Genomic DNA, 26,674 nt, shown 5'->3' with positions numbered 1-26,674 from the left:
TGCGTTGGTGCAGATGCAGATAGGCCCTACAGAGGCAGAAACATGTTTGTTTACGCAAAGCAGATAGGCGTTTTTGAAATATTACGCAACCTCAACACCCGAGCAGGAGAAAATAGCTGAAGAATACCAAATTCAGGTATGGAAAACCGAATACCTACAACCTGAATGAGGTATTGATACGCTCAGCATAAAAGGTAAAATACCTGAAACAATAACTGGTGTGTATTATGTGCATAACACGTGACACATAATGACATCAGGTATGGCAATACCTAAATAATAATCGGCGATTTTCCCATAAGTTTGTCCTCCTGGTTGGCTAGGTTTTAAAAATATTCCATAGACTTCCCAGGTCTTTCAAGGAGTTTTAGAGGAGTTTCCCAAAGACGTTTCTTGGAGCTTCAGAAAAATCTGAAGGATTCCAGGCTCTGTGGATTTAAAAAAATCGGAGGCGTTTTGCGGGGCTTCAGAGTCGCTACAGCGAGTTTCAGAGGAGTTCCAGAGCATTTCAGGGCTTGAAGAAGGTTTCCAATTGGTTTAAAAAAAATATTGGAGTATTTAAGGGGCGTTTCAGGAGGTAGGTAGGAGATCCATAGAAACTCCAGAATCTCTATAGAGAGTTTTCAGGGGATTTAGAAGGTTCAAAAAGATCTTCAGGACGACTTTGGGGGCTCCCACCTGAAGCCCATTTAAGTCTCCTTGAAACCCCCTAAAACTACCCTAATCCCTAGAAAACTCCCCTTGAAGCTTCCTGAAAGGCTTCTGTAATCGTAATTTTCCTGAAACTCTCCTGAAAGCTTTCTGAAACCTCCGAAAGTCCCTCTGAAACCCTTAACTTTCATTTGCATCACGTTGGGAGCAGCTCGCTGACGCAGTTTACGGTTTGAGTCAAAAATGACCCTAATGCCAAAGGAGGGTTAAACTCCTTGAATCGCAGCTGAAACCGCAATCTCCATGAACCCTCTTGAAACGCCTTTTATACCCATTGAAATTCTCATATAATCCCACGAAATCCCCTGAAATACCTCAAATTTAATTTACAGAGATAATGTTGCGTCCTCGGAATCGAACGTCATCAAGGACATCAAGTAGGCTTGTAACGAATGTAAGAGTTCCTGACCTTCAGCAGCTTAAGCGCCACTCTCCGCGGGGAGAGACTGCTGAGGCTGTTTGGGGGCCCGGCTGAGGCTGTTTCAATAGGGCGGGTTAATAGACCACTCAAACACTCGACAGCATTCCAACGAATCCCAAAATGCAGCCAAAAATTGTTAAATATTAATACAAAGATACTATTAGATTGAAAACAGAAGCTAAGTGAAGAAGAACCCAAGATCCAAATGATAGCCAAACTGGAAGTAAATAAAAATGATCGAACAAGGGGGGGTCCTTTCCGTTGCATTACCCAATTGCTTAGTCTCCTTTTGTAGGACAGCTGGGGACTAGAGTGTATGGTGAGGGGGACGGCTCCAGGTCCGGACATAGTTCTGAACCTGACCTTGCAGGGAATCCCGACTTGTTTAAATCTTCTATGCAGAAATGTCAGAACAAGGGAGTCTTCCAAGAGGATTGGAAGTGGAAGAGCTTGGTTCTATTGACAATGGTGAGACAACCATACGGAGACCCGTCAGCATATAACCCAATAAAAGGACGCAATCAGCGAAGTACTAAATTGAAAGTAGTGAACTGGATTTTTGCATGGTGAGATGATCGATTCTCCATTTCTGTAATGAAATGGTGCAAACAGCGTCGGTCATATGATTTGTCCTAATTTGAATCAGCATAAAATTAGGACAGAAATCATAAAACCCACACTGTTTGCACCATTTCATTGCAGAAATGGAGAACTGATCATCTCACCATACAAAAATCCAGCTCGCTACTTTCAATCAGGTACTTCACTGATTGCGTCCTATTGCTTGTTTCACGCGGCGTAAAAGCTGCTCGAGAAAAACATTCTCAACTAACAGGAGAGACGATGGAATTGGCTTCAGTTAGTGGAAAATAGTCACTTCGCTTCTCCTTTGTTGGTGTTGAAGTTGGTCCCGGTTTCCCACTACCTGAGTTTTTTATATTTTATCTCAGGTCTATAAAGCGTTTCACTAGAAGCTGAAGGTGCCTAATGGATCGTACACTGTACGTCATCCCACTCCTAATAGAACGAATCAAGCGGTTCATTGGCGGAACAATATCAATTTTTTTTTTATAGAATGAGAAAATCTGCTGATCAGATACCCAAGAGATGGTTCCTCGGGTTATGTAGGAATCGACCCACTAAAAACTGATTCTCTCTCTTAGGGATGTTAGGGATGACTTCGAGAAGGGGGGCCGTACATTCCAATAGTAAGCGTTCCACCAGCTATAGACTTAAGTTGTTCACTCTCCCCTGGAGGCTCGGGTCCTGGCTAGGTATCAGTAGGTCGGCTCCAGAGGCACGTTCTCCTCCATTTGGGAAATTTGTGACATTGCCATGAACACGAGCCTATTCATCATTTACCTGACGGAGAAGGGAAGGAAAAAGGATTGGACAGGGGAAAGGAAAGGTAAGGGAATAGAATCGTCATAGGGGCTGTCCATAAACCACGTGGTCATTTTTTGGGACTTTCCAAACCACCCCCCCCCCGCGTGGTCATTAGTCAATACCAATTTTTTTATTTGTCCATACAAAATGGTCATTGGCCGACATGGACAGCCCCAAACAAGTAGTCCTTTCTGAAGCAAAACAGGATATAACCCATGTGCTACAGGAGACTTGAAAAAAGCGAAGCTGTTTAGTGCCCACTCAATCAATTCTATAGTTACGATACTTCGAGCTGAAGCTGGAGAATCAAAACTAAAAGAAAAGACATCAGGTTCATTCGAAGATGTAACAATCTTTCATCCGGGGAAGTGTGTACTGGTTAAACCTTCCAAAACATCCTCATCAGAGTAAGTGAAGTCTCCATTTGGCAAATGTAGTTCCTTCACTCGGATATCCTTAGATTTTGCAGGGATTTTTTTAACCGACTGACTTCACTCAAACTGGAAACATTTGTACTAAGGTTTTTCCAGCCGGATCGTTAGGCAGACCGAAGAGCTTTCTGGTAGGTCTTGTGATTTGTCCTGAAAGCCTCCGATTGAACCAAACGTCATCTGTTCCAACACATTCTACATTGTTTCCTGAGCTTGGTCATATCAGAGTTCTACCTAGGGGTTCCTCTTGTTGTCTTCACAGATCGCAGAGGGCAAGTTTCTTCAAAAGCTTCCATGATGAAGGCCGTTGTAGTATCGACGGCATCATCTAATACACTTGGAGTATCAATGAATGTGGTCACCACCTAATCAGTGAAGCGCAAAATTTGCGAAGTAACCTTTAACCCTCGAGCAGTCGCGTCTTTGACTACCTGCAGCGACGCCGCGCTCACGCTGTGTACCACAAGCGTGCATTTTTCATGGTGCGTGTACTCAGTACACGACGCGACCGCTCCCGGGTTAGGTTTTCAAAAAAGATGTAGCGATGATCAGATAAGGTTTCTTCATGTGACACATACCAATTGATCAACTCGTGACTAATTTTGTTAGAGCAAAGCGTTATGTCTGACACTTCATTCTAGCTGATACCATGAAGGTTGTGCGGTTGCCTATGGTAATCCAAAATCTGTATTACTTAAGAATTCCATCAAACTGGAGCCTCTCAAGTTAATGTCTGTGCTGCCCCAGATGATATGGTGTGCATTAGCATTACTGCCAACAATTAGCGGAAGGCCTTTTGTGGTTAGTTTAGAGATTAGTGTAGCAACGATTGCGTTGTTGACAAGCTCACAGGCTCGAGGCATGATACGCGAGTGTGATTTTTAATGTTTACTGAAAGTAGCAAACACCAGATTCACAAGGTTTCCTAGATAGGAATTCCCCTTACGAAAGTAAGACTCTTGTGCTAAGGCCACTTGGGCTGTACCATTTTGCAAAAGTCTGCAAAGATTGTTCATTGCTGTTCTCTTATGCTGAAGTTTGATCTGAGCTATCCTAACCGTAGCCACTACCCTAACTAGGCCAAATTAAATTCTTTGCAATCACAGTACAACAAAGAACAGTAGCAACAAAACCAGATCGGTATCGGTTGGAAAACGCCAAAGGCGAGGATACACAGAATACATAGTATAAATCGCATAATTCAAAATCAAATAGGTTTAAAACTTAAACTAATCAACAACATCTTCATAATCCCGCCCTTATTTAGCCTAAAGTTTGAGACTGAAGAAGGGCAGCTGATTGTCTCGGGGATACACAAGGTCCACTGCACCATTTGCTCCGGTTAGCGCAGTAAAGGGGGAGCCACAATGCTGCGTCGACTTCGACTTCGACTTCAGCGTTAACGGATCCGTCATTGTACTATAAACGCTGACGGATACGTTAACGCAGAGGGTGCCCACAATGTTGCGTTGCGTTGTTGCGTTGCGTTGCGTTCGTTGCGTCATCTTTGTCATTGTTGTCAAATGTTTTGTTTACGAAGGTTCCATTTGGACCTGTTGGGACGGAGTATTTACATCGGACGGAAAAATGGAATACGTGCAAAGTTTATCCGAAATCGTGCTGCTTCTTTCGATTGCCAACGAATTGCGAAAGGCAATCAATTATACACGTGAACATCCGCGCAGAACGCCTCGCAGGTAATTTGTTTTTTTTGTAATACATTTTCTAATTTTTCTACAGTAATCGACTTATATTGTAGGTGGTGGATCCGGCCTGCGAACGAGGATCGGGATGGCAAAGGTTTTTTCGAAACCGATTATCATCTGCTGAGGAATAGAGATCCGGAATACTTCCTTAAATCAGTCAGGATGAGCCCACAATGCTTCGACTTGCTTTTAGAAAAAGTGGGTGGCCGGCTACAAAAGTTTTCGTTCCGGAAGCCAATTTCACCGGAGTGCAGACTTTTCATGACCCTTATGTAAGTGTTATTTTCCATTTACTGATTTCTTTTAGCATAATATTAAAACAGTTTCATTCATTGTTTGCCTTGGATATATACTTTTTGCAGTGATATTGCCTACTAAATTTTAACAAATCGATTGTTGAATGCGCTTGATTCTAAAGGGCGTTACCAGGGTGGTAGTTAATCCACTTCTTCCTTCAGTGATTCTTTTAAAGCAGTGATTCCCAAAGTGGGTAAAATCGCCTCCTGGGGAACGAAAGTCAACCCGGCGAAAATAATAACGCAGAGGGCGATTTTTTCAACGATTAAAAACTATCAATAGTTTGATAATTAAGCCCAAATCATAAAAGTGAAATTCGTAGGCATATCTTAGTTTGACATACAATCTAGAATGAAATCCTGGTTCAAAGCATGAACGGAAATCGGTTTAATTGTAAAGATTTCCAAATTGGTTGCACCGAAACGGTTTTTGTTGGTATATCCACAGACAAACAGACGTAACACTTCGAACATTTTACCGACCATCAACTAGGTGGCGGTAGTGAGCAAACGTCAAACTCGAATAAAAACAATGTGAGCGCCATAGGTGGGTAGTTGGCCAACTATCAAATTTTGAAAAAGATCGTTAAATCACAGACAAACAGACGTAACACTCTGATAATTCCCATCGTATTTCGATTTAACGATCTTTTTCAAAATTTGATAGTTGGCCAACTACCCACCTGTGGCGCTCACATCGTTTTTATTCGAGTTTGACGTTTGCTCACTACCGCCACCTAGTTGATGGTCGGCCAAACTTAGTCATTTTAGCATTGGGCGAATATGTTTCCGTGACTATGATTTGAATCGAAAAATGTTCGAAGTGTTACGTCTGTTTGTCTGTGGTTAAATCGAAATACGATGGGAATTATCAGAGTGTTACGTGTGTTTGTCTGTGGTATATCCTTCGTTTTGAATCAACAAAAAGTTACAAATTTGGCATTTCGGTTCACGCTCTCAAAAATCCAGTTTTAATCCGATATTCATTATTTTATGCTCAAATGAGATATGAGATTTAATAATCTGACCGGGGCTTAATTATGGCCATTTCGTGACATGCCTGTGTAACCTGTAACAGGCTCGACTAGTCTATGCCCAAATAATCTTTATGAGAAAGCATGAAGAATGAGCCGTCGCATGGCATGTTTTCATTGCATGTCAAAATGTCCTCGAAGCTGGTTTCTCCATTTCACCTTCCGATGGATGAGGGTAATTAGTTTTATCCCAGGTTTTATCAATAGTGCTTTTCCTGATCATTATTATAGTTAGTATGAAAAACCATAAAGATAGAGCCGACTAGTTTAGTCGTGTGATCAAAATTTAATTTGCCAATACTCATGTGCTACTTTATATGGTCAAAGTACTCATGTGCTGATTATCATGATGTCCTTTCCGGAAAGTTTTTGGACTTAGCGGGAATTGAACCCATCACCCTGATTACCCTCGCTTTTACATGTTCGGTTATTTGAATCCTTGCTAACACATACGTTGACAGAGGAAATCCTCTAGGACCATCAGGAATTACTCCAAGGATGCCTCCAAAAATTTATCCAAGGAAATCATCCAGGGATTTTTTCAGAAATGTCTTCAAGGATTCCTCCAGCAAACCGTCTAAGGTTTATCCCAGGAATTCGTCCAGCTTTTTATTTTACGGCTCCTCCAGGAATTTTACAGTGTTTCCTACCTGAATTTCTTCGGCAAATCCCCCAAAGATTCTCCAGGAATTCGTATATAAATTGCTCCACGGATTTCCGCTGAGGATTCCTCCAGAGATTCTTTTAGGAATTCCTCCAGGGATTCTTTTGGCAAATCCTCCAAGAATTCCTCCAGGGAATTCTCCAAGGAATCCTTCAGAGACACTCCCAAGTATTCCTCCAGTTATTCTCCCGGGATTCCTTCAGGAAATCCAATAGAAATTTCTTCACCGATTTCACCAGGAATCCTTTTAGGGATTCCTCCAGAAACTCCTCCAAGGATTCTTCCTGGGATTTCTGCTGGAATTTCGCCAGCGGTTTTTGCAGGATTTTCTCCATGGATTCATCCAGGAATCCCTCCAAGAGTTCCTCTACGAATTCCCCTGAGATTCCTTCAGGAATTCCTATAAGATTCCTACAGGAATTCCTCCAGGGATTCTTCCACAAATTCCTTCAGAGTTTCCTACATGTATTCTTCCAGTGAAAACTAACAGAACAAAACAAAGACGACCCGAAACGGTTGTTCCGTTCGCAAGTTATGCGCGGTCCCACGTACGCCACTGCATTTTTATAAGATATCCTTCCTATAAAGGGTTTCTCTACCTGCATTATGCAATATGAAGTCATTTTCTCGACCCTTATGAAATTCCTCAAGGAATTCCTCCATAAACTCTTCCAAAAATTTCTTCAGGAATTCCGCCAGAAATACCTCCAGGAACTGCTACAGGGAATCTCCAGGAATTCCACAAGGTATTCCTCCAGAAAATCCTCTAGGAATTTCTGCCAGAATTCCTCCAACATTTTCTCCAGTTATTCCTCCTGGCATGGGCGTAGCCAGAGGGGGCAGGGAGGCCCCCTGACCAGCTACCATATTTTTTTCTTATATTTCGAACCAACTCAAAATTATCAGAGTTCCATAAAAAATCTCTCAAGAAATAAACTATTCTAATAATTTAGGATTTTATCCGTAATCATCAAACTGTTTTTTTTTTTCTAGAAAATCACAAGAAATTTCGCCAAGTATTTCTCTAAGAGCTCCACTTCAATCTTATCATAGAATTTCACCAAATATCAAGTTTAGTTAAATGTTGATTTTTTTTTTCATTGAGTGCAAAACACAACATGCCAAATTTTTCGAATGTACCGGAACCGGTTCCGGTAGGCAAATAGACGGACTTTCTATAACCATATGCTGCTATAGAGTGTAGTAGCTCAGAATTCACGAATTTTCACTAGTATACACTTCAAACAAAATAGCAAAAAACCTGAGATTTATTTATAAATTCCTCCAGGGACACCTTCAGAAGTTCATCCAGATATTGTGTCAGGAACTTCTCTAGTGATACCTACAGGGATTCCTCAAAGGACTTCTCCAGGAATTTCTCCTTCGTGAATTCCTCCATGGACGTCTTGGGGGATTCCGATATTGATTGTTTCCTTGTTCCATTTGATTGTTGCTTGTTGCTTGTTCCAAGAAATGTTTCAGGAATTCCTCCCACGATTCCTACAGAAATTTTCACTGATACTTCTGCAAGGATGTATCGACGAATTCCTCCAGGAATTTTCCCATAGCATCCTTCAGTGACTCCAGCACGGATTCCTCCAGAGATTCCTTCACAAATTCCTCTAGGAGGGATTTCACCAGACATTCCTCCGGGCATTTTTCCTGGGGTATCTATAGAGGCTCCTCCAGTGATTTTTCCAGTGCTTTCTCGATGATTTCTTCAGGAATTTCTCCAAGGATTCCCAGAGATCCTTTTAGGTATTTCTGCATATATTCCTTCAGAGATATCTTCTGGGACTTCTCCATATATTCCTTCAAGAATTCCGCTAGAGATTGCTCCAATAATTACATCTGGAATTATTCGAAGAATTTCTATAGAATTTTTTCAGGAATTCTTTCAGAAAACTTCACCAGAGATAATTACAAAAATAATCCAAGAATTCCTTAAACATGTTGTACCAAAAATCTTTTAGGAGTCCATCTAAGGATTCTTTCAACAATTCCAGAAATTACTGCAAACATGGATTCCTTCAGACTTTTTCCAGGGATTCCTACAGAAATTCTTCCAGGAATTCGTTAAATTAAATTTGTTATTTTAAAAATTCTTTCAAGGATTTCTCCAGGAGCTCTTCCTGGAATTCCTTCAGGAATTCCTCCTGGAATTCTTTCAGACACTCCTCCAGGAATTTCCTTATTAATTCCTCTTGGGATTGCTTCCGTGATTGCTGGGGTTTCCTCAGGGTTTACTCAGGGTTTACTACAGGGGATTCTCTAGGGATTCCTCCAGGGATTCCTCCAAGAGTTCCTCCAGGGATTCCTCTGCGAATTTATGCAGGAATTCCTCCAGGAATTCCTACAGGCATGTCTTCATGAATTCATCCAGGCATTGCTTAAGGGGCTGCTGCAGGCATTCATCCAGGTATTCCTCAAGGGGTTCCATCAAGCATTCCTCTAGGGAATCTTCTAGGGATTGCTCTAGGGATTCTTGCAGGAATTCCTCCAGGCATTCCTTCAGGAGTTTGTGCAGGAATTCTTCCAGGGATTTCCATAGAGATTCCTCCAGATATTCCTCTAGACTTTCCTCCAGGCATTCCTCCAAGATCGCATCCAGGAATTTCTCAAGGGACTCCTCAAAGGATTCCTTCAGGAATTACCCCTGGAATTCCTACACGAATTTTTCCAGGAATTCCTTCAGCAATTCTACAGCAATTTCTCCAGGAAATCCTCCAAGGGTTCCAAGGGAAATCCTCCACTGGAATACTTCTCAGAATTTATTCAGGCATCCATAAATCCCTCCAGGAATTTCATCAGGGTTTCCTCTAGGAATCCCTTCCTCAAGAGGTTTCTCTAGGCAGTCCTCCAGGGATTCTTCCAGGAATTTCCCTAGGCGTCCTTCCAGGAATTCCTCCAGACATTCCTCAAGGATTTCACCCTGGGACTTCTCCAGGAATTTCTCCAAGAATTCCTCCAGGAATTACCCCAGGCATTTCTACGCGAATTCCTCCAGGAATCATTTCAATCCTCCAGAAGTTCCTACAGCGATTCCTCCAGGAATCTTTCTAGAAATACTCCAGGGATTCCTTCAGTAATTCTTTCACAAATTTCTCCAGGATTTTTTCCAGGGTTTTCTCCAGATATTTTTCCAGGTTTTCTTTTCTCCAGGGATTCCTCCAGGGATTGCTCTAAGGATTCCCCTTGGGATTTGGCCCGGGATTCCTCTAGGCATTCCTCCAGAAATTGCTCTATGAATTCCTTCAGGACTTCCTCCAAACTTTCTTCTAGGAATTCACCCAGGAATTTCGACGAGAATTCCCTCAGGAATTTTCCAGGTGTTCCTCCATGAATTCTCCTAGAATTCCTTCAAAATTCCATCAGGGCTTCCTACAGGAATCCCTTCCTCACGGGATTTCTCTTTACATTCCTATAGGGATTCCTCCAGACATTCCTCCAGGATTTCATCCTGGAATTCCTCCAAAACTTTCTTCAGGAATTATCCCAGGAATTTCTACACTAATTCCTCCAGGAATCACTCCAGGAAATCCTCCAGAAATTCCTACTGCGATTTTTCATAGAATTTTTCCAGAAATACTCCAGGGATTTCTCCAGGAATTCCTCTAGGAATTCAACAGGCGAGCTTTATTCAACGTATTGTACAAAATACAACAGCATCACTGCTGAAGAGTTAAATAATGCTTTTAAATATAATGTTATTATATTAAATTTCATCGTGTTGCGTTTAATTACAAAAGCTAGTACGTATAAATTTGCTACGCGTGCTTGCCCCCCCCCTGACCAAAAAGCTGGCTACGCCCTTGCCTCCTGGGATTCCTCCACGAATTCCTTCAGAAAATCCTAAAGAAATTTCTCCTGGAACTCTTCCAAAAATGCCTCCAGGAATTCCTCGACAAATTCTTCCAGAGATTTCTTCAGGGACTCCTCCATGGATTCTTTAATAAATTCCTCGAAAAGTTCCTCCAGACATTACACCAGGATGCTTGAAAAATTTCTGCAGAAATTCCTCAAAGAATTCCTCCAGAAATACCTCCAGAAATTCTTCCAGAGATTGCTCCAGGAGTTCCTCCAAAGACTCCTCTAGGAATTTCAACTAGAATTCCACCAAGATTTCCTCCACGAAAAAAAAGGAATTTCTCCCGGAATTCTTCCAGGAATTTCTCGATGAATTCTTTCACCAGTAATTCCTCAAGAAATTCTTCAATAAACTCCTCCAAAAATCCCTTCCAAAAATTTTGCATCCCAGATGGCTGGAAATTTGTGAGAATCTACGGAGTTCCAGAAAAAAAAAAATTTTTTTCGTGAAACTACTGATTTCTTAAAACATTAGAGATTTTTTTTATAATTCTAAGCATACATCCCAGATTTCTAGGAATTTCGGAGGATCTTAAGGTCCAGGTTTTCAGAAATAATTTGAATATTTTTTGTGAAGCTATTGATTTCTTAAAAATTAAAGAGGAAATTTTCTGCATTGAAAATGATAGAGGGAATGTTCTGTATTGAAAATGATAGAGAATATTTTCTATCATTCCAAGAATACATCCTAGATAGTTGTGAATTTCTTAGAATTGTTACCGGTTTTCAGAATATTTATTTTATTATTTCTCGTGGTGCCTCTGATTTCTGAAAATAATTAAGACTATTTTCTGATGTATTTTAAACAATGGGCATTTCTTAGAATCTTTATGGATGTTCAGAAATCATTTAAATATATTTCGTGGAACTAATGATCCTGATAGCTCCTGTAAGAATCTCAGAAGGAATTCCTGAAGGATTATGGAGTAATCCCTGAAAAAAATGCTAAAGAAGTTCCCCTGGACAAACTGTTTTAGGAATCTCTGGAGAAACTTCTGGAGGAATTCCAGAAGGAACTAATGGAGATATCATTTAAAAAAATCATGGAGAAACTTTCAAAGAAACTAGCGTCCACCGCATGTAAACAGAGGCGCCATTAACATTGTGACAGCAGTGGAGTTATGTCAAACACACAAGGCTACGGTGGCGCTATCTGCTCATTCCATAGCGGACGTTTCAGTTATTTTAGTGATCCATTCCTCGAGAAATTCCCAAAGAAATTTCTCCCAGAACTCCTCCAGGGATTCCTCCAGGGACTCTTCCATGGATTCTTCCAGGAATTTCTTCAACAATTCCTCCAAGGATTCATCCATGAATTTCTTCAAAAATTCCTCAAAAATTCCTCCAGGAATTCCTTAAGAAATTTCTCGAGAAGTTCCTCCAGACATTACTCCAGGATGCTTCAAATTTTTTTGCGGAAATTCCTCAAAATTTCTCAGAATTTCTCCAAAAAATCCTACAGGAATTCCTCCAGAAATACATCCAGAAATTCTTCCACGGATTGCTCCAGGAGTTACTCCATGAATTTCTCCAAAAATTCGTCCAGAAATACCTCCAGAAATTCCTCCAGGGGGAGTTCCTCCAGGAAATTTTTGAAGAAATTCTTGCAATGATTTCTTCAGGAATTCCTCCAGGGATTCATCCATGATTTTTTTTCAGAAATTTCTAAAAAAAACCTCCTGGAATTCCTACATAAATTCCTCGAGGAGTTCCTCCACACATACATCCTGGAATTACTTTAGGAAACCTTCAATATTTTTCCAGAAAATCCTCAATGAATTCCTCCAAAAATTGCTTCAGGAATTCCTTCAGAAATACCTTCAGGAATTCCACCGTCAGGTGTTCCTCCAGAAAATTCTCTAGGAATTTCTGCCAGAATTCCTCCAAGATTTCTTCCAGAGATTCCTCCACGGATTCCTTCAGAAAATCCTAAAGAAATTTCTCCCGGAACTCCTCTAGGAATTCCTCGAGAAATTCCTTCACTAATTCCTCGAGAAATTCCTCCAGGGGTTCCTCCAGGAACTCCTCCATGGATTTCTCCAGAAATTTCCCCAGGCATTTCTTCAGGAAATCCTCCAGTATTTCGTACAGGAATTCCTCCATAAACTCCTCCAAAAATTCCTTCAGGAATTCCGAAATACTTTCAGGAACTCCTACAGGGACTACTCCAGGAATTCCACAAGGTATTCCTCCAGAAAATCCTCTAGGAATTTCTGCCAGAATTCCTCCAACATTTCCTCCAGTTATTCCTCCACGAATTCCTTCAGAAAATCCTAAAGAAATTTCTGCTGAAACTCCTCCAGAATTCCTCCAGGAGTTCCTTGAGAAGTTCCTCCAGGAATTCCTCGACAAATTCTTCCAGGGATTCCTCCATGGATTCCGCCAGGAATCTCTTCAGAAATTCCTTAAGGAATTCCTTAACAAATTTCTCGAAGAGTTCTTCCAGACATTACTCCAGGATGCTTCAAAAATGTCTGCAGAAATTTTTCAAAGAATTCTTCCAGAAATACCTCCAGAAATTCTCCCAGGGATTGTTGCAGGAGTTCCTCCAAAGACTCCTCCAGAAAATTCTCTCCAGGAGTTCCTTGAGAAGTTCCTCCAGGAATTCCTCGACAAATTCTTCCAGGGATTCCTCCATGGATTCCGCCAGGAATCTCTTCAGAAATTCCTTAAGGAATTCCTTAAGAAATTTCTCGAAGAGTTCTTCCAGACATTACTCCAGGATGCTTCAAAAATGTCTGCAGAAATTCCTCAAAGAATTCTTCCAGAAATACCTCCAGAAATTCTCCCAGGGATTGTTGCAGGAGTTCCTCCAAAGACTCCTCCAGAAAATTCTCTAGGAATTTCAGCTAAAATTCCACCAAGATTTCCTCCACGGATTCCTTCAGAGGAATTTCTCCCAAAAGGAATTCCTCCCGGAACTCTTCCAGGAATTTCTCGAGGAATTCTTTCAGGGATTCCTCCAGGAATTTCTCCAGCAATTGTTCCAGGCATTCATCCATGAATTTTTTCATGAATTCCTCAAAAAATTCTTCCAGAAATTCCACCAGTAATTCTTACAGGAATTCCTCAAGAAATTCTTCCATACTCCTCCAAAAGTTCCTACAGGAATTCCGCTAGAAATGCCTCCAGAAGCTCCTACAGGGATTCCTCCTGGAATTCCACAAGTTATTTCTCCATAAAATCCTCTAGGAATTTCTGCCAGAATTCCCCCAAGATATCCTCGTGTTATTCCTCCAGGAATTCCTCCAGAAAATTCTGAAGAAATTTCTCACGGAACTTTTCCAGGAATTCCTCCAGGAATTTCTCCAGAGATTCCTCCAGGGATTCTTTCATGAATTCCTCCATGAATTGCTCCAGGAATATTTTCAGAAATTCTTCCAGGGATCCATAAATTCCTCCAAAATTTCCTCCAGAAATACCATCAGGAATTCCGCCAGGGATTGTTCCAGGAGTTCCTCCAGAAAATCCCCTAGTAATTTCTGCTAGAATTCCACCAAGATTTGCTTCAGGGATTTCTCCAGGAATTGCTCCACGGATTCCTCTGGAAAATAATAAGGGAATTTCTCCCGGAACTCTTCCAGAAAATCCTACATGGATTCGTCCATGGATTCTTGTAGGAGTTTTTCCAGGAATTAATCCATGATTTTTTTTGTTCAAAAATGCCTCAAAACATTCCTCCAGGAAGTCCTCCGATAATTCCTACAGGAATTCCTTAAGGAATTTCGCCATGAACTCCTCCAAAAATTCCTTCAAGAATGCTGCCAGAAATACCTCCAGGAACTCCTACAGGGATTCCTCCAAGAATTCTACAAGGAATCCTCGAGGAATTTCCGCCAGGATTGCCCGATAATATCCTCGAGTTATTCCTCCAGAAATTCTTCCACGGATTGCTCCAGGAGTTACTCCATGAATTTCTCCAAAAATTCGTCCAGAAATACCTCCAGAAATTCCTCCAGGGGGAGTTCCTCCAGGAAATTTTTGAAGAAATTCTTGCAATGATTTCTTCAGGAATTCCTCCAGGGATTCATCCATGATTTTTTTTCAGAAATTTCTAAAAAAAACCTCCTGGAATTCCTACATAAATTCCTCGAGGAGTTCCTCCACACATACATCCTGGAATTACTTTAGGAAACCTTCAATATTTTTCCAGAAAATCCTCAATGAATTCCTCCAAAAATTGCTTCAGGAATTCCTTCAGAAATACCTTCAGGAATTCCACCGTCAGGTGTTCCTCCAGAAAATTCTCTAGGAATTTCTGCCAGAATTCCTCCAAGATTTCTTCCAGAGATTCCTCCACGGATTCCTTCAGAAAATCCTAAAGAAATTTCTCCCGGAACTCCTCTAGGAATTCCTCGAGAAATTCCTTCACTAATTCCTCGAGAAATTCCTCCAGGGGTTCCTCCAGGAACTCCTCCATGGATTTCTCCAGAAATTTCCCCAGGCATTTCTTCAGGAAATCCTCCAGTATTTCGTACAGGAATTCCTCCATAAACTCCTCCAAAAATTCCTTCAGGAATTCCGAAATACTTTCAGGAACTCCTACAGGGACTACTCCAGGAATTCCACAAGGTATTCCTCCAGAAAATCCTCTAGGAATTTCTGCCAGAATTCCTCCAACATTTCCTCCAGTTATTCCTCCACGAATTCCTTCAGAAAATCCTAAAGAAATTTCTGCTGAAACTCCTCCAGAATTCCTCCAGGAGTTCCTTGAGAAGTTCCTCCAGGAATTCCTCGACAAATTCTTCCAGGGATTCCTCCATGGATTCCGCCAGGAATCTCTTCAGAAATTCCTTAAGGAATTCCTTAACAAATTTCTCGAAGAGTTCTTCCAGACATTACTCCAGGATGCTTCAAAAATGTCTGCAGAAATTTTTCAAAGAATTCTTCCAGAAATACCTCCAGAAATTCTCCCAGGGATTGTTGCAGGAGTTCCTCCAAAGACTCCTCCAGAAAATTCTCTCCAGGAGTTCCTTGAGAAGTTCCTCCAGGAATTCCTCGACAAATTCTTCCAGGGATTCCTCCATGGATTCCGCCAGGAATCTCTTCAGAAATTCCTTAAGGAATTCCTTAAGAAATTTCTCGAAGAGTTCTTCCAGACATTACTCCAGGATGCTTCAAAAATGTCTGCAGAAATTCCTCAAAGAATTCTTCCAGAAATACCTCCAGAAATTCTCCCAGGGATTGTTGCAGGAGTTCCTCCAAAGACTCCTCCAGAAAATTCTCTAGGAATTTCAGCTAAAATTCCACCAAGATTTCCTCCACGGATTCCTTCAGAGGAATTTCTCCCAAAAGGAATTCCTCCCGGAACTCTTCCAGGAATTTCTCGAGGAATTCTTTCAGGGATTCCTCCAGGAATTTCTCCAGCAATTGTTCCAGGCATTCATCCATGAATTTTTTCATGAATTCCTCAAAAAATTCTTCCAGAAATTCCACCAGTAATTCTTACAGGAATTCCTCAAGAAATTCTTCCATACTCCTCCAAAAGTTCCTACAGGAATTCCGCTAGAAATGCCTCCAGAAGCTCCTACAGGGATTCCTCCTGGAATTCCACAAGTTATTTCTCCATAAAATCCTCTAGGAATTTCTGCCAGAATTCCCCCAAGATACACTGAGCGAAACAAGAATAGTACCACCATGTTTTTCCACAGCAATTTTAGAATATCCAAACCAATTCAATTTTTTGCAGTGTAGGAAGTTATTTCAATCTGTTTTACAGCTTTCCTGTTAATAACGTTCTAAATATTGTGGACCATTTTCGTTTAAGTCGAACAATTCATGAAAAAATTAGCGAAATAAAAATAGCACCACTTTAGCTTTTGATCAACGTTTATTTATATTCAAACAAAAAACGAATTCAATCAAAGTTTTAGTAACTTAGTAGTGAGTGTACGAGCCATTGTTTCGAATGACTTCAATGAGCCGTGATTTCATAGACAAAATCAACTTTTCCAGCGTAGTCTGCTCGATCTGCTCCCAGCATTCACGAATACGACGTTTCAGCATGTTAACGTTGTCAAATTGTTTCCCGTTTTCATAAACGCGCCGAGCAAGAATAGACCAAAGGTTTTCTATGGGATTCAGATCCGGAGAACATGACGGCCACTCGAGAACTTCTATGTTTTTATCAGAAAACCACGCTTTAGTCATCTTAGAGTTGTGAATCGCGGCATTATCCTGTTGGAAAACGAAGTGTGGGCCCATCAATGCCTCGCCGTGCTCAATTAGGCTTATTTCCAGCATTTCAATGTAATCCTCCGACTTCATTTTTGTTGAGATCCACGCCAATGGAAGCTTTCCCCGGAATGAGAAAGCTCCCCAAACCATCAGAGTACCACCACCAAAGTTCCGGCTCATTTTAACATCCGGATCTTTCCGGAGATCGTGCCAGTAGCATTGCCAACCATCTGGACCATCAAGGTTGAACTTTTTTTCGTCCGAAAAGATCACATTTTTCCATTCGTCCGTCCAGGAAATATACTTATCAGCGAAATGAAATCGATGCAGCTTATGCTGCTTTGTCAAGTTGGGCTTGCCGAGCCTTTTGTGCCACTTCAAGTTTTCGTTGCTCGACAGGATTGTCTGCACACGTCTTGTTGTCACCGGAAATTGTAATTCTGCTCGAATTTGTGATGCTGTTCTTTTCTGATTCACTGCTTCTCTATAAATCCGTCGCTTATCCCTCTCCGTGAGCTTGCTTTTCGTCCCACGTTTGTCTGTGCGACGACCATTTTCGGGGTTTTTCAGGAACCGCACGACTACGGAATGTGATCGCATGATTCTTCGACCGATTTCTCTAGAAGAGAGGCCTGCATCATGGTAAGTTTTAATTTTTACTCTTTCTTCGGAAGTAAGATGTTGCGCACGACCCATTGCTGCTAGACTACAGAAAAACAAAGGTTTGTTTCGACTCTATTTGAACCACAACTTCACACCCGATAGGAACTGACTGCAACTGACGCAAAACCAAAACAAACACCTGTCAAAATTTGCACAGGATGCTTCCGTCTCATGGTGGTGCTATTTCTATTTCGCTCTGTTTTCATGAATTTTTCGGCTGAAATATAAATGGTGCATAATAATTTGAATGTAGTGAACTGAAAAGTTACGAAGCGCTTTATACTATCATTCCTGACTGAAAATAGCACAACTGATATTGAAGTTTCAAAAATATTGTCGAAAAACTCGGTGGTGCTATTCTTGTTTCGCTCAGTGTATCCTCGTGTTATTCCTCCAGGAATTCCTCCAGAAAATTCTGAAGAAATTTCTCACGGAACTTTTCCAGGAATTCCTCCAGGAATTTCTCCAGAGATTCCTCCAGGGATTCTTTCATGAATTCCTCCATGAATTGCTCCAGGAATATTTTCAGAAATTCTTCCAGGGATCCATAAATTCCTCCAAAATTTCCTCCAGAAATACCATCAGGAATTCCGCCAGGGATTGTTCCAGGAGTTCCTCCAGAAAATCCCCTAGTAATTTCTGCTAGAATTCCACCAAGATTTGCTTCAGGGATTTCTCCAGGAATTGCTCCACGGATTCCTCTAGAAAATAATAAGGGAATTTCTCCCGGAACTCTTCCAGAAAATCCTACATGGATTCGTCCATGGATTCTTGTAGGAGTTTTTCCAGGAATTAATCCATGATTTTTTTTTGTTCAAAAATGCCTCAAAACATTCCTCCAGGAAGTCCTCCGATAATTCCTACAGGAATTCCTTAAGGAATTTCGCCATGAACTCCTCCAAAAATTCCTTCAAGAATGCTGCCAGAAATACCTCCAGGAACTCCTACAGGGATTCCTCCAAGAATTCTACAAGGAATCCTCGAGGAATTTCCGCCAGGATTGCCCGATAATATCCTCGAGTTATTCCTTCAGGGATTCCTCCACTCTGCATGTGTTCTTCCAGAAAATCCAGAATTTTTTTTTCACGGAACTCTTCCAGGAATTCCTTCAGGATTCCTCCAAGAATTCTTTAATGGATTCCTCCAGGAATTTCTTCAGGGATTCCTCCAGAAAATTCTAAAGGAATTTCTCCCGGAACTCTTTCAGGAATTCCTTTAAAAAATCCCCTAGAAATCCTTTAAAAAATACCTTCAGATGTTCCTCGAGGTGTTTCTCCAGACATTCCTCCTGGAAGCCTCAAAAATTTCCCCAGTAATTTCTCAAAGAATTTCTCCAGGAGTTCTTTCACAAATTCCTTCAGGAATTCCTCCATAAATTCTTTCAAAAATACCACCAGATATTCCTCCAGGGATTTTTCTAGGAATTATTTAAGGAATTCTTCCAGAACATCTTCTAGGAATTTCTGCCAGAATTCCTCCAAGCTTTCCTCCATGGATTTCTCCAGAAAATCGTAAAGGAATTTCTCCCAAACACTTCCTGGAATTCTTCCAAGAATTCCTCGAGAAATTCCTCTAGGGATTCCTCTATGAATTTCTCCATGGATTCCTCCAGAGATCGATTCATGTATTTCTTCTGAAATTCCTCAAAAAAATCCTCCAGAAATTCCTCCAAGGGACCTCAAATATTTCTCCAGAAATTCCTCAGAGAATTCCTTCAGTAATTTCTCTAGGAATTCCTCCATAAATTTCTTCAAATAAGCCTTAAGGAATTCCTCCACAAATACCTCCAGGAATTCCTCCAAAAAAAAATCCAGGGATTCCTCCAGGAATTTTTCCAGGTTTTCCTCCAGAAAATCCTGCCAGATTTTCCCCAAGATTTTCTCTAAGGATTCCTCCACTAATTCCTTCAGTAATTCCTCCACGGACTCCTCCAGAAAATCCTAAAGCAATTTTTCCCGGTACTCTTCCAAGAACTCCTCAAGGGATTCCTTTAGGATTTTATTCAGGAATTTCTCCAGGAATTTCTTAAGAAATGTTTTAAAAGTTCCTCCAGGTTTTCCTAAAGGAATTCGTTCAGAAATTTCTCGAAGAACTCCTCCAGAAATTCTTCAGGCAAGCCTCAAAAATTTCTCCAGAAATTCTTCAAAGAAAATCCTACAGGAACTACTCCAGAAATTCCTACAGCAATTCTTCCATATATTCCTCCAAAAATTCCTTCAGGAATTTCTACCAGAACTCCAACAAGATATCCTCTAGGAATTCCTACACGGGTTCCTCAAGAAAATCCATATGTGCTACATCTTCCTCTTCTTCTTTGTGGCCCTACGTTCCCTCTACGTTTTACTGTAACTTGGCATGCCTTATCTTCAACTTAGTGATCTTTGAGCACTTCCAAAGTTGTGATACAGTAAATATTACGTGTATTTCATTCTTGTATTATACATTTTAATAACATGCCCCCTTTTTTTTTCATTTACAGGTACCTAGCACACGGATCTTCTGTTTATGTTACGTCCAGGCTGTTCCGTATGGGGGTGTCCACCGTTCGGATGATTGTGCAGGAAGTGTGCGATGTACTGTGGCGAACGTTGGTAACAGAATACATGCCTGAAGTCAGCGAAAATGACTGGAAGAAGTACAGTCAAGAATTCAATGACGTTTGGAATTTTCCAAATTGTTGTGGATCGATTGACGGGAAACATGTGGCAATACAGTGTCCACCCAATAGTGGATCATTGTTTTATAATTATAAGCAATTCCACTCCATCAACTTGATGGGAGTATGCGATGCAAGCTATAATTTTATTGCTGTGGACATCGGTGGCTACGGAGGCAATAGCGACGGTGGGATATTGGCTAGTTCGGAGTTTGGCCGACGGTTGCTGAATAATCAGCTGAATCTACCCGCTCCATGTCAATTGCCAAACTCTAGTGAAATACTGCCCCATTTCATTGTGGGAGATGCGGCGTATCCGCTGAAAAATAACCTTTTCAGGCCGTACCCGGGCTCGAACTTGCCAGCGCAACAAGAAACATTCAATAATCGGTTGTCTAGGGCCAGAAGGACAATAGAGAATGCGTTTGGCATCCTTGTCGCCCGATGGAGAATATTGAAAAACACACTCATTATGTTTCCTAGCTCCGCTGAAACTATTGTCAAGGCCTGCGTTATTCTCCATAATTTCGTGAAGCGTCATTCATCCACCGAATATTGCCCGGCCGGATTCGTAGACCGTTTGGATAACGCCGGAAACATAGTGGAACCGGGTGAGTGGCGCACCCTCGTAGAACCATTGAGCAGTATTCCCGCTTCGTCAATTCAAAAAGGCAATAACGCCGGAAGATCAGCAATCCAAAACCGAGATGTTTTGGCGAAATACGTAATGGAACATCCAATTTAACAGACATCCACCGTTCACATCTTCTTTCGTCTTTGATCGCTATCGGCGTCTAAATGCTCTTTGTCTGAACTTGGAAATCAAATGCGTTGCAGCACATTCTCATAAGATGAAGAAATTTATTATTATAATTGAATTCGACTTGTTTTTGACTCTAGCGTAGAATAGAAAACTAACCTAATAAATGCTGAAATAAAACATATACATATTTATAAATATAAAAACATGCGTATACAATTACTCTTGAATATAAGATCACTTCTTACATATTTGTATATTTCGTCCCATCCAACACTAGGCGTTACATAGGAACCTATAGGTTCCATGCATAAGTTTGCAATGCTGCTCGAAACTAGACCTGTGCGCCGACTTAATTTTGCTCGGCGGCGGCGTGAGGGCCATTTTTGGCCGGCGACGGCGGCGTCATCGGCGTCACGCCGGCGACCACTTTCGGCGGCGGTGGCGTGAATCGGCGTGACCGATGAATCAAGAATCTTTACCAGAAATCCCTGGTTGGAATTTTAGAGGAATCCAAGAAGGAATTACAGGAAAAATTCCTGGAGGAATCCCTGAAGAGATTCCAAGAGGAGTCCCCGAAGGATTTTCAGGAGGAATCCCTGAAGGAATTCCAAAAGGAATCCCTGAAGGAATTCTAAAGGGAATCCCTGAAGGAATTCCTGCAGGGATTTCTTAAAGAACTCGTGAAGGAATCCCTGCAGGAACTCCTGTATAAATCCCTCGAGAAACTTCTGCAGGAATCCCAGGTTGATAAAGAATCTCTCCAGTAGAGGTCCCTGTAGAAACTCCTGGGGAATCCCTGATTTTGAATCCCAGAAGAAATTCCAGAAAGAATCCCCTAAACAATTCCAAGAGCAATTCCCGAAGGAGTTCCAAGAGGAATTCCCGAAGGAATACCAGGAGCAATCCCTGAAGGAATCGCAGGAAGATTCCAGGTGGAATTCTTGAAAGAATTTCAAGAGGAATCACCAAAGGCATTCCTGGAGGAATCTCCGAAGTAATTCCAGGAAAAATCCCTGAGGTAGTTCCAAAAGGATTCCCTGAAAGAATTCAAGAAGGAATCTAAAAAAAAATAGGATGAATCCCCGAATGAATTCCAGAAAGAATCCCGGAAAGAATTCCAGGAGGAATTCTAAAAAGTTCCAGGAGGAATCCCAAAAAACTCCTGAAAAAATTTTTCAAGGAACTCCTGGAAGTATTCCCCAGGAACTCCTGGAGGAATTCCCGAGTGACTCCTGGAGAATTCCCAAGGAACTCCTGGAGGAATTCCCATGCGACTCCGGAAGGAATTTCTGGAAGGAACTCCTGGAGGAATTACCAAGCAACTCCTGGAGGAATTCTCAAGAAACTCCTGGAGTATTTCCCAAAAACTCCTGAAAAAAATCCCAAGGAACTCCTGGAAGTATTCCCCAGGAACTCCTGGAGGAATTCCCGAGCGACTCCCGGAGGAATTCCCAAGAAACTCCTGGAGAAATTCCCTAGGAACTCCTGCAGGAATTCCCAAAAAACTCCTGAAAAAATTCCCAAGGAACTCCTGGAGAAATTTCCCAGGAACTCCTGAAGAAATTTTCAAGAAACTCCTGGAGGTATTCCCGAGCGATTCCTGGAGAAATTCCCAAGGAACTATTGGAGAAATTCCCAAGGAACTCCTGGAGGAATTTCCGAGAATCTCCTGAAGAAATTCCCAAGGAACGCCTGAAGAAATTACTAAGGAACTCCTGCAAGAATTCCCGAGAAACTTCTAAAGAGATTCCCGAGGAACTCCTGGAAGAATTCCCAAGGAGCTCCTGTAGGAATTCCCGAGAAACTCCTGAAGAATTTCCCAAGTAACTCCTGGAAGTATTCCTCAGGAACTAATGATGGAATTACCAAGGAACTCCTGGAGGAATTCCCAAAAAAACTCCTGGAAAATTTTCAAGGAACTTCTGAAAGTATTCCCCAGGAACTCCTGGAGGAATTCCCGAGTGACTCCTGGAGAAATTCCCAAGGAACTCCTGCAGGAATTCCCATGCGACTCCTGAAGGAATTTCTGGAAGGAACTTCTGGAGGAATTACCAAGCAACTCCTGGAGGAATTCTCAAGGAACTCCTGGAGAAATTCCCAAAAACTCCTGAAAAAAATCCCAAGGAACTCCTGGAAGTATTCCCCAGGAACTCCTGGAGGAATTTGCGAGCCACTCCTGGAGCAATTCCCAAGAAACCCCTGGAGAAATTCCCTAGGAACTCCTGTAGGAATTCCCAAGGAGATCCTGGAGGAATTCTCAAGGAACTCCTGGAGTAATTCCCGAAAATCTCCTGAAAAAAATCCCAAGGAACTCCTGGAAGTATTCCCCTGGAGAATTCGCGAGCGACTCCTGGAGAAATTCCCAAGGAACTCCTGGAGGAATTCCCAAGGAACTCCTGGAGGAATTCCCATGCAACTCCTGAAGGAATCTCTGGAAGGAACTCCTGGAGGAATTACCAAGCAAATCCTGGAGGAATTCTCAAGGAACTCCTGGAGTAATTCCCAAAAATCTCCTGAAAAATATCCCAAGGAACTCCTGGAAGTATTCCCCTGGAGGAATTCCCGAGCGACTCCTGGAGAAATTTCCAAGGAACTCCTGGAGAAATTTCCTAGGAACTCCTGTAGGAATTCCCAAGGAACTCCTGGAGGAATTCCCATGGAACTCCTGGAGGAATTCCCATGCAACTCCTGAAGGAATCTCTGGAAGGAACTCCTGGAGGAATTACCAAGGAACTCCTGGAGGAATTCCCATGCGACTCCTGAAGGAATTTCTGGAAGGAACTCCTGGAGAAATTACCAAGCAACTCGTGGAGGAATTCCCAAGGAACCCCTGGAGTAATTCCCAAAAAACTCCTGAAAAAATTCCCAAGGAACTCCTGGAAGTATTCCCCAGGAACTCCTGGAGGCATTCCCATGCGACTCCTGAAGGAATTTCTGGAAGGAACTCCTGGAGGAATTAATTCCTTGGTAATTCCTTGGTAATTACCAAGCAAATCCTGGAGGAATTCTCAAGAAACTCCTGCAGTATTTCCCAAAAACTCCTGAAAAAAATCCCAAGGAACTCCTGGAAGTATTCCCCAGGAACTCCTGGAGGAATTCCCGAGTGACTCCTGGAGGAATTCCCGAGTGACTCCTGGAGGAATTCCCAAGAAACTGCTGGAGAAATTCCCTGGGAACTCCTGTAGGAATTCCCAAGGAACTCCTGAAAAAATTCCCAAGGAACTCCTGGAGAAATTTCCCAGGAACTCCTGAAGAAATTTCCAAGAAACTCCTGGAGGTATTCCCGAGCGATTCCTGGAGAAATTCCCAAGGAACTATTGAAGGAATTCCCAAGGAACTCCTGGAGGAATTCCCGAGAATCTTCTGAAGAAATACCTAAGGAACTCCTGCAAGAATTCCCGAGAAACTTCTAAAGAAATTCCCGAGGAACTCCTGGAAGAATTTCCAAGGAGCTCCTGTGGGAATTCCCGAGAAACTCCTGAAGAATTTCTCAAGTAACTCCTGGAAGTATTCCTCAGGAACTAATGAAGGAATTACCAAGGAACTCCTGGAGGAATTCCCAAAAAACTCGTAGAAAATTTTCAAGGAACTCCTGGAAGTATTCCCCAGGAACTCCTGGAGGAATTCCCGAGTGACTCCTGGAGAAATTCTCAAGGAACTCCTGGAGGAATTCCCATGCGACTCCTGAAGGAATTTCTGGAAGGAACTCCTGGAGGAATTACCAAGCAACTCCTGGAGGAATTCTCAAGGAACTCCTGGAGTAATTCCCAAAAACTCCTAAAAAAAATCCCAAGGAACTCCTGGAAGTATTCCCCAGGAACTCCTGGAGGAATTCGCGAGCCACTCCTGGAGCAATTCCCACGAAACTCCTGGAGAAATTCCCTAGGAACTCCTGTAGGAATTCCCAAGGAGATCCTAGAGGAATTCTCAAGGAACTCCTGGAGTAATTCCCAAAAATCTCATGAAAAAAATCCTAAGGAACTCCTGGAAGTATTCCCTGGAGGAATTCCCGAGCGACTCCTGAAGAAATTTCCTAGGAACTCCTGTTGGAATTCCCAAGGAACTCCTGGAGGAATTCCCAAGGAACTCCTGGAGGAATTTCCATGCAACTCCTGAAGGAATCTCTGGAAGGAACTCCTGGATGAATTACCAAGGAACTTCTGGAGGAATTCCCATGCGACTCCTGAAGGAATTTCTGGAAGGAACTCCTGGAGAAATTACCAAGCAACTCGTGGAGGAATTCCCAAGGAACCCCTGGAGTAATTCCCAAAAAACTCCTGGATTCTGGAATTCTCAAGGAACTTCTGGAAGTATTCCCCAGGAACTCCTGAAGGCATTCCCATGCGACTCCTGAAGGAATTTCTGGAAGGAACTCCTGGAGGAATTACCAAGCAACTCCTGGAGGAATACTTGCATGTTTGTTGACTTGCATGTTCAGGTTTAAAAATCACTTAAAAAAGTGGCCACGTTTCGGGATGATCTCGATTTCCAGAATATTTCCATTTGATTTGCAAAGTCATGATGTGTAAATCATGATGCATCATCATCATGATGTGTGTTATGTCGCATGTCATATTTAAATACCAATCACTTTCCCGGAAGAACCACGTTTCTGGAGTATCACCTAGAGGGTCAATGTGATCTATTTGAATCTTCTCAATTTTTACAGTGAGCTTGTGTTGCGTGAAGTTTGATATGGTGCATGTCAGCATAGTCGTATCAATTGCATTCGTTTTTTATTGTTTAATGTGTTTAAGATCACTCAAGTACACTATACAACTCCATCATTGGATTCGTACTGAAGACTTTCATACTGGTCGATCAGGCTGTTAGTCTTCGTGACAAATTCCACCTCCAATGAGCGAGCTACCTGCAAGGGCAGATGCTCCAATTGCTCGGCAAGGTATAGCGCAAATCGTTCATGCCTCAAACGTTTCATACCCCACCCGTCGACTCGCTCTTGCACGGTTTCCAGGAGATGCTGCATCTGCGTATCAACCACATCCGCCTTCCTTTTCTTTGCTCGTGAAGTTGTAGGCGTACTGGACAGGGTTGGTGTGTCGTACTCTTCTTCAGCCGCAGTTTCGTCATGGTCCGGCAGATCATCCTCCAGAATAGCTGGTGGTCGTGCTTCCGATTGTGAGTTTTGCTGAGTGCTCGATTGAGAGCAAGGCTGCGAATAGTTCGATGAAGTCCTTTAACAGTAAAAAATAATATATATTAATGTGTGATTGTTATGAAATGGAAACTTCAATAAAATTTACGGTCTTGCTTCCATATGGGTAGCCAGGAACAAGAGTTCTTCATATAGAGGCCACGCCGGGCTGGAACTGGCTCCTGCTCCTGATCGAGACTCGTCAGCCTGCTTGCGAGCCAAGCTCCCAAAGCGATCCCGCAAGCTTCTCCATCTGGCTTTCACTTGATCAACTGAAATAAGATCCATGTTATTTATAGTCAATTTATAAGCAAAACTATTTTTTTTACCTGTTTTATTCAATTCAACTGCGATTGCATTCCAAATTGATTCTTTTTTTTGAACGTTGCGGTAGTCCTTAGCAGATTTCGCGTACAAACACGGGTTTTCCTTAACTAATAGGATTAGTTTTTCTTCAAAACTAGCCATTTTATTCTTGTTCCGGTTCTGAGTAGTGGTTTTGAAATTCTGTCAACAATGCTGGTCGCTGAGTTGCAGTACGTCAACTTTGAAAATTTTCAAAGTTTAGAACGACTTCAGCGTTTTTAGTACAATGACGTACGTCACGCAACGCATCATTGTGACTTGCTGCACTGAAAACCATTGCTTCAAACCGAGCTGTCAGTTAACGCTGAAGTCGAAGTCGACGCTGACGGACCATTGTGGCCCGCGCTTAAGGGCAAAATACTGTGGATGGCCCGTGTT

The 26,674-nt window shown here is 42.0% G+C and overlaps 2 protein-coding genes and 1 long non-coding RNA gene across 4 annotated transcripts in view; 2 read left to right on the top strand and 1 right to left on the bottom strand.

Annotated features, from left to right (window-relative positions):
- Nucleotides 1-26,674, top strand: part of LOC134287991 (uncharacterized) — a 92,120-nt gene that overhangs the window by 63,819 nt on the left and 1,627 nt on the right. The gene's annotated exons all lie outside the window — the stretch shown is intronic.
- LOC109417501 (uncharacterized) lies at nucleotides 4,321-20,978 on the top strand. Its single transcript, XM_062851438.1, has 3 exons — nucleotides 4,321-4,646; nucleotides 4,709-4,927; nucleotides 19,836-20,978. The coding sequence occupies exons 1-3, from the start codon at nucleotides 4,411-4,413 to the stop codon at nucleotides 20,755-20,757; spliced, it is 1,377 nt and encodes a 458-aa protein (XP_062707422.1). The 5' UTR covers nucleotides 4,321-4,410; the 3' UTR covers nucleotides 20,758-20,978.
- Nucleotides 25,072-26,593, bottom strand: LOC109401077 (uncharacterized). The gene is made up of 2 exons (XM_029876338.2): nucleotides 26,040-26,593; nucleotides 25,072-25,970 (listed from the first exon to the last, which is right to left on the bottom strand). Exons 1-2 carry the CDS (start codon nucleotides 26,396-26,398, stop codon nucleotides 25,547-25,549), a joined length of 783 nt encoding a protein of 260 aa, XP_029732198.1. The 5' UTR covers nucleotides 26,399-26,593; the 3' UTR covers nucleotides 25,072-25,546.

The sequence above is a fragment of the Aedes albopictus genome, chromosome 2, assembly GCF_035046485.1.
Source record: "Aedes albopictus strain Foshan chromosome 2, AalbF5, whole genome shotgun sequence".
NCBI classification, from domain to species: domain Eukaryota; kingdom Metazoa; phylum Arthropoda; class Insecta; order Diptera; family Culicidae; genus Aedes; species Aedes albopictus.
The sequence above is the reverse complement of the archived record's forward strand: the minus strand, read 5'-3'. Positions and strand labels throughout refer to the sequence as shown.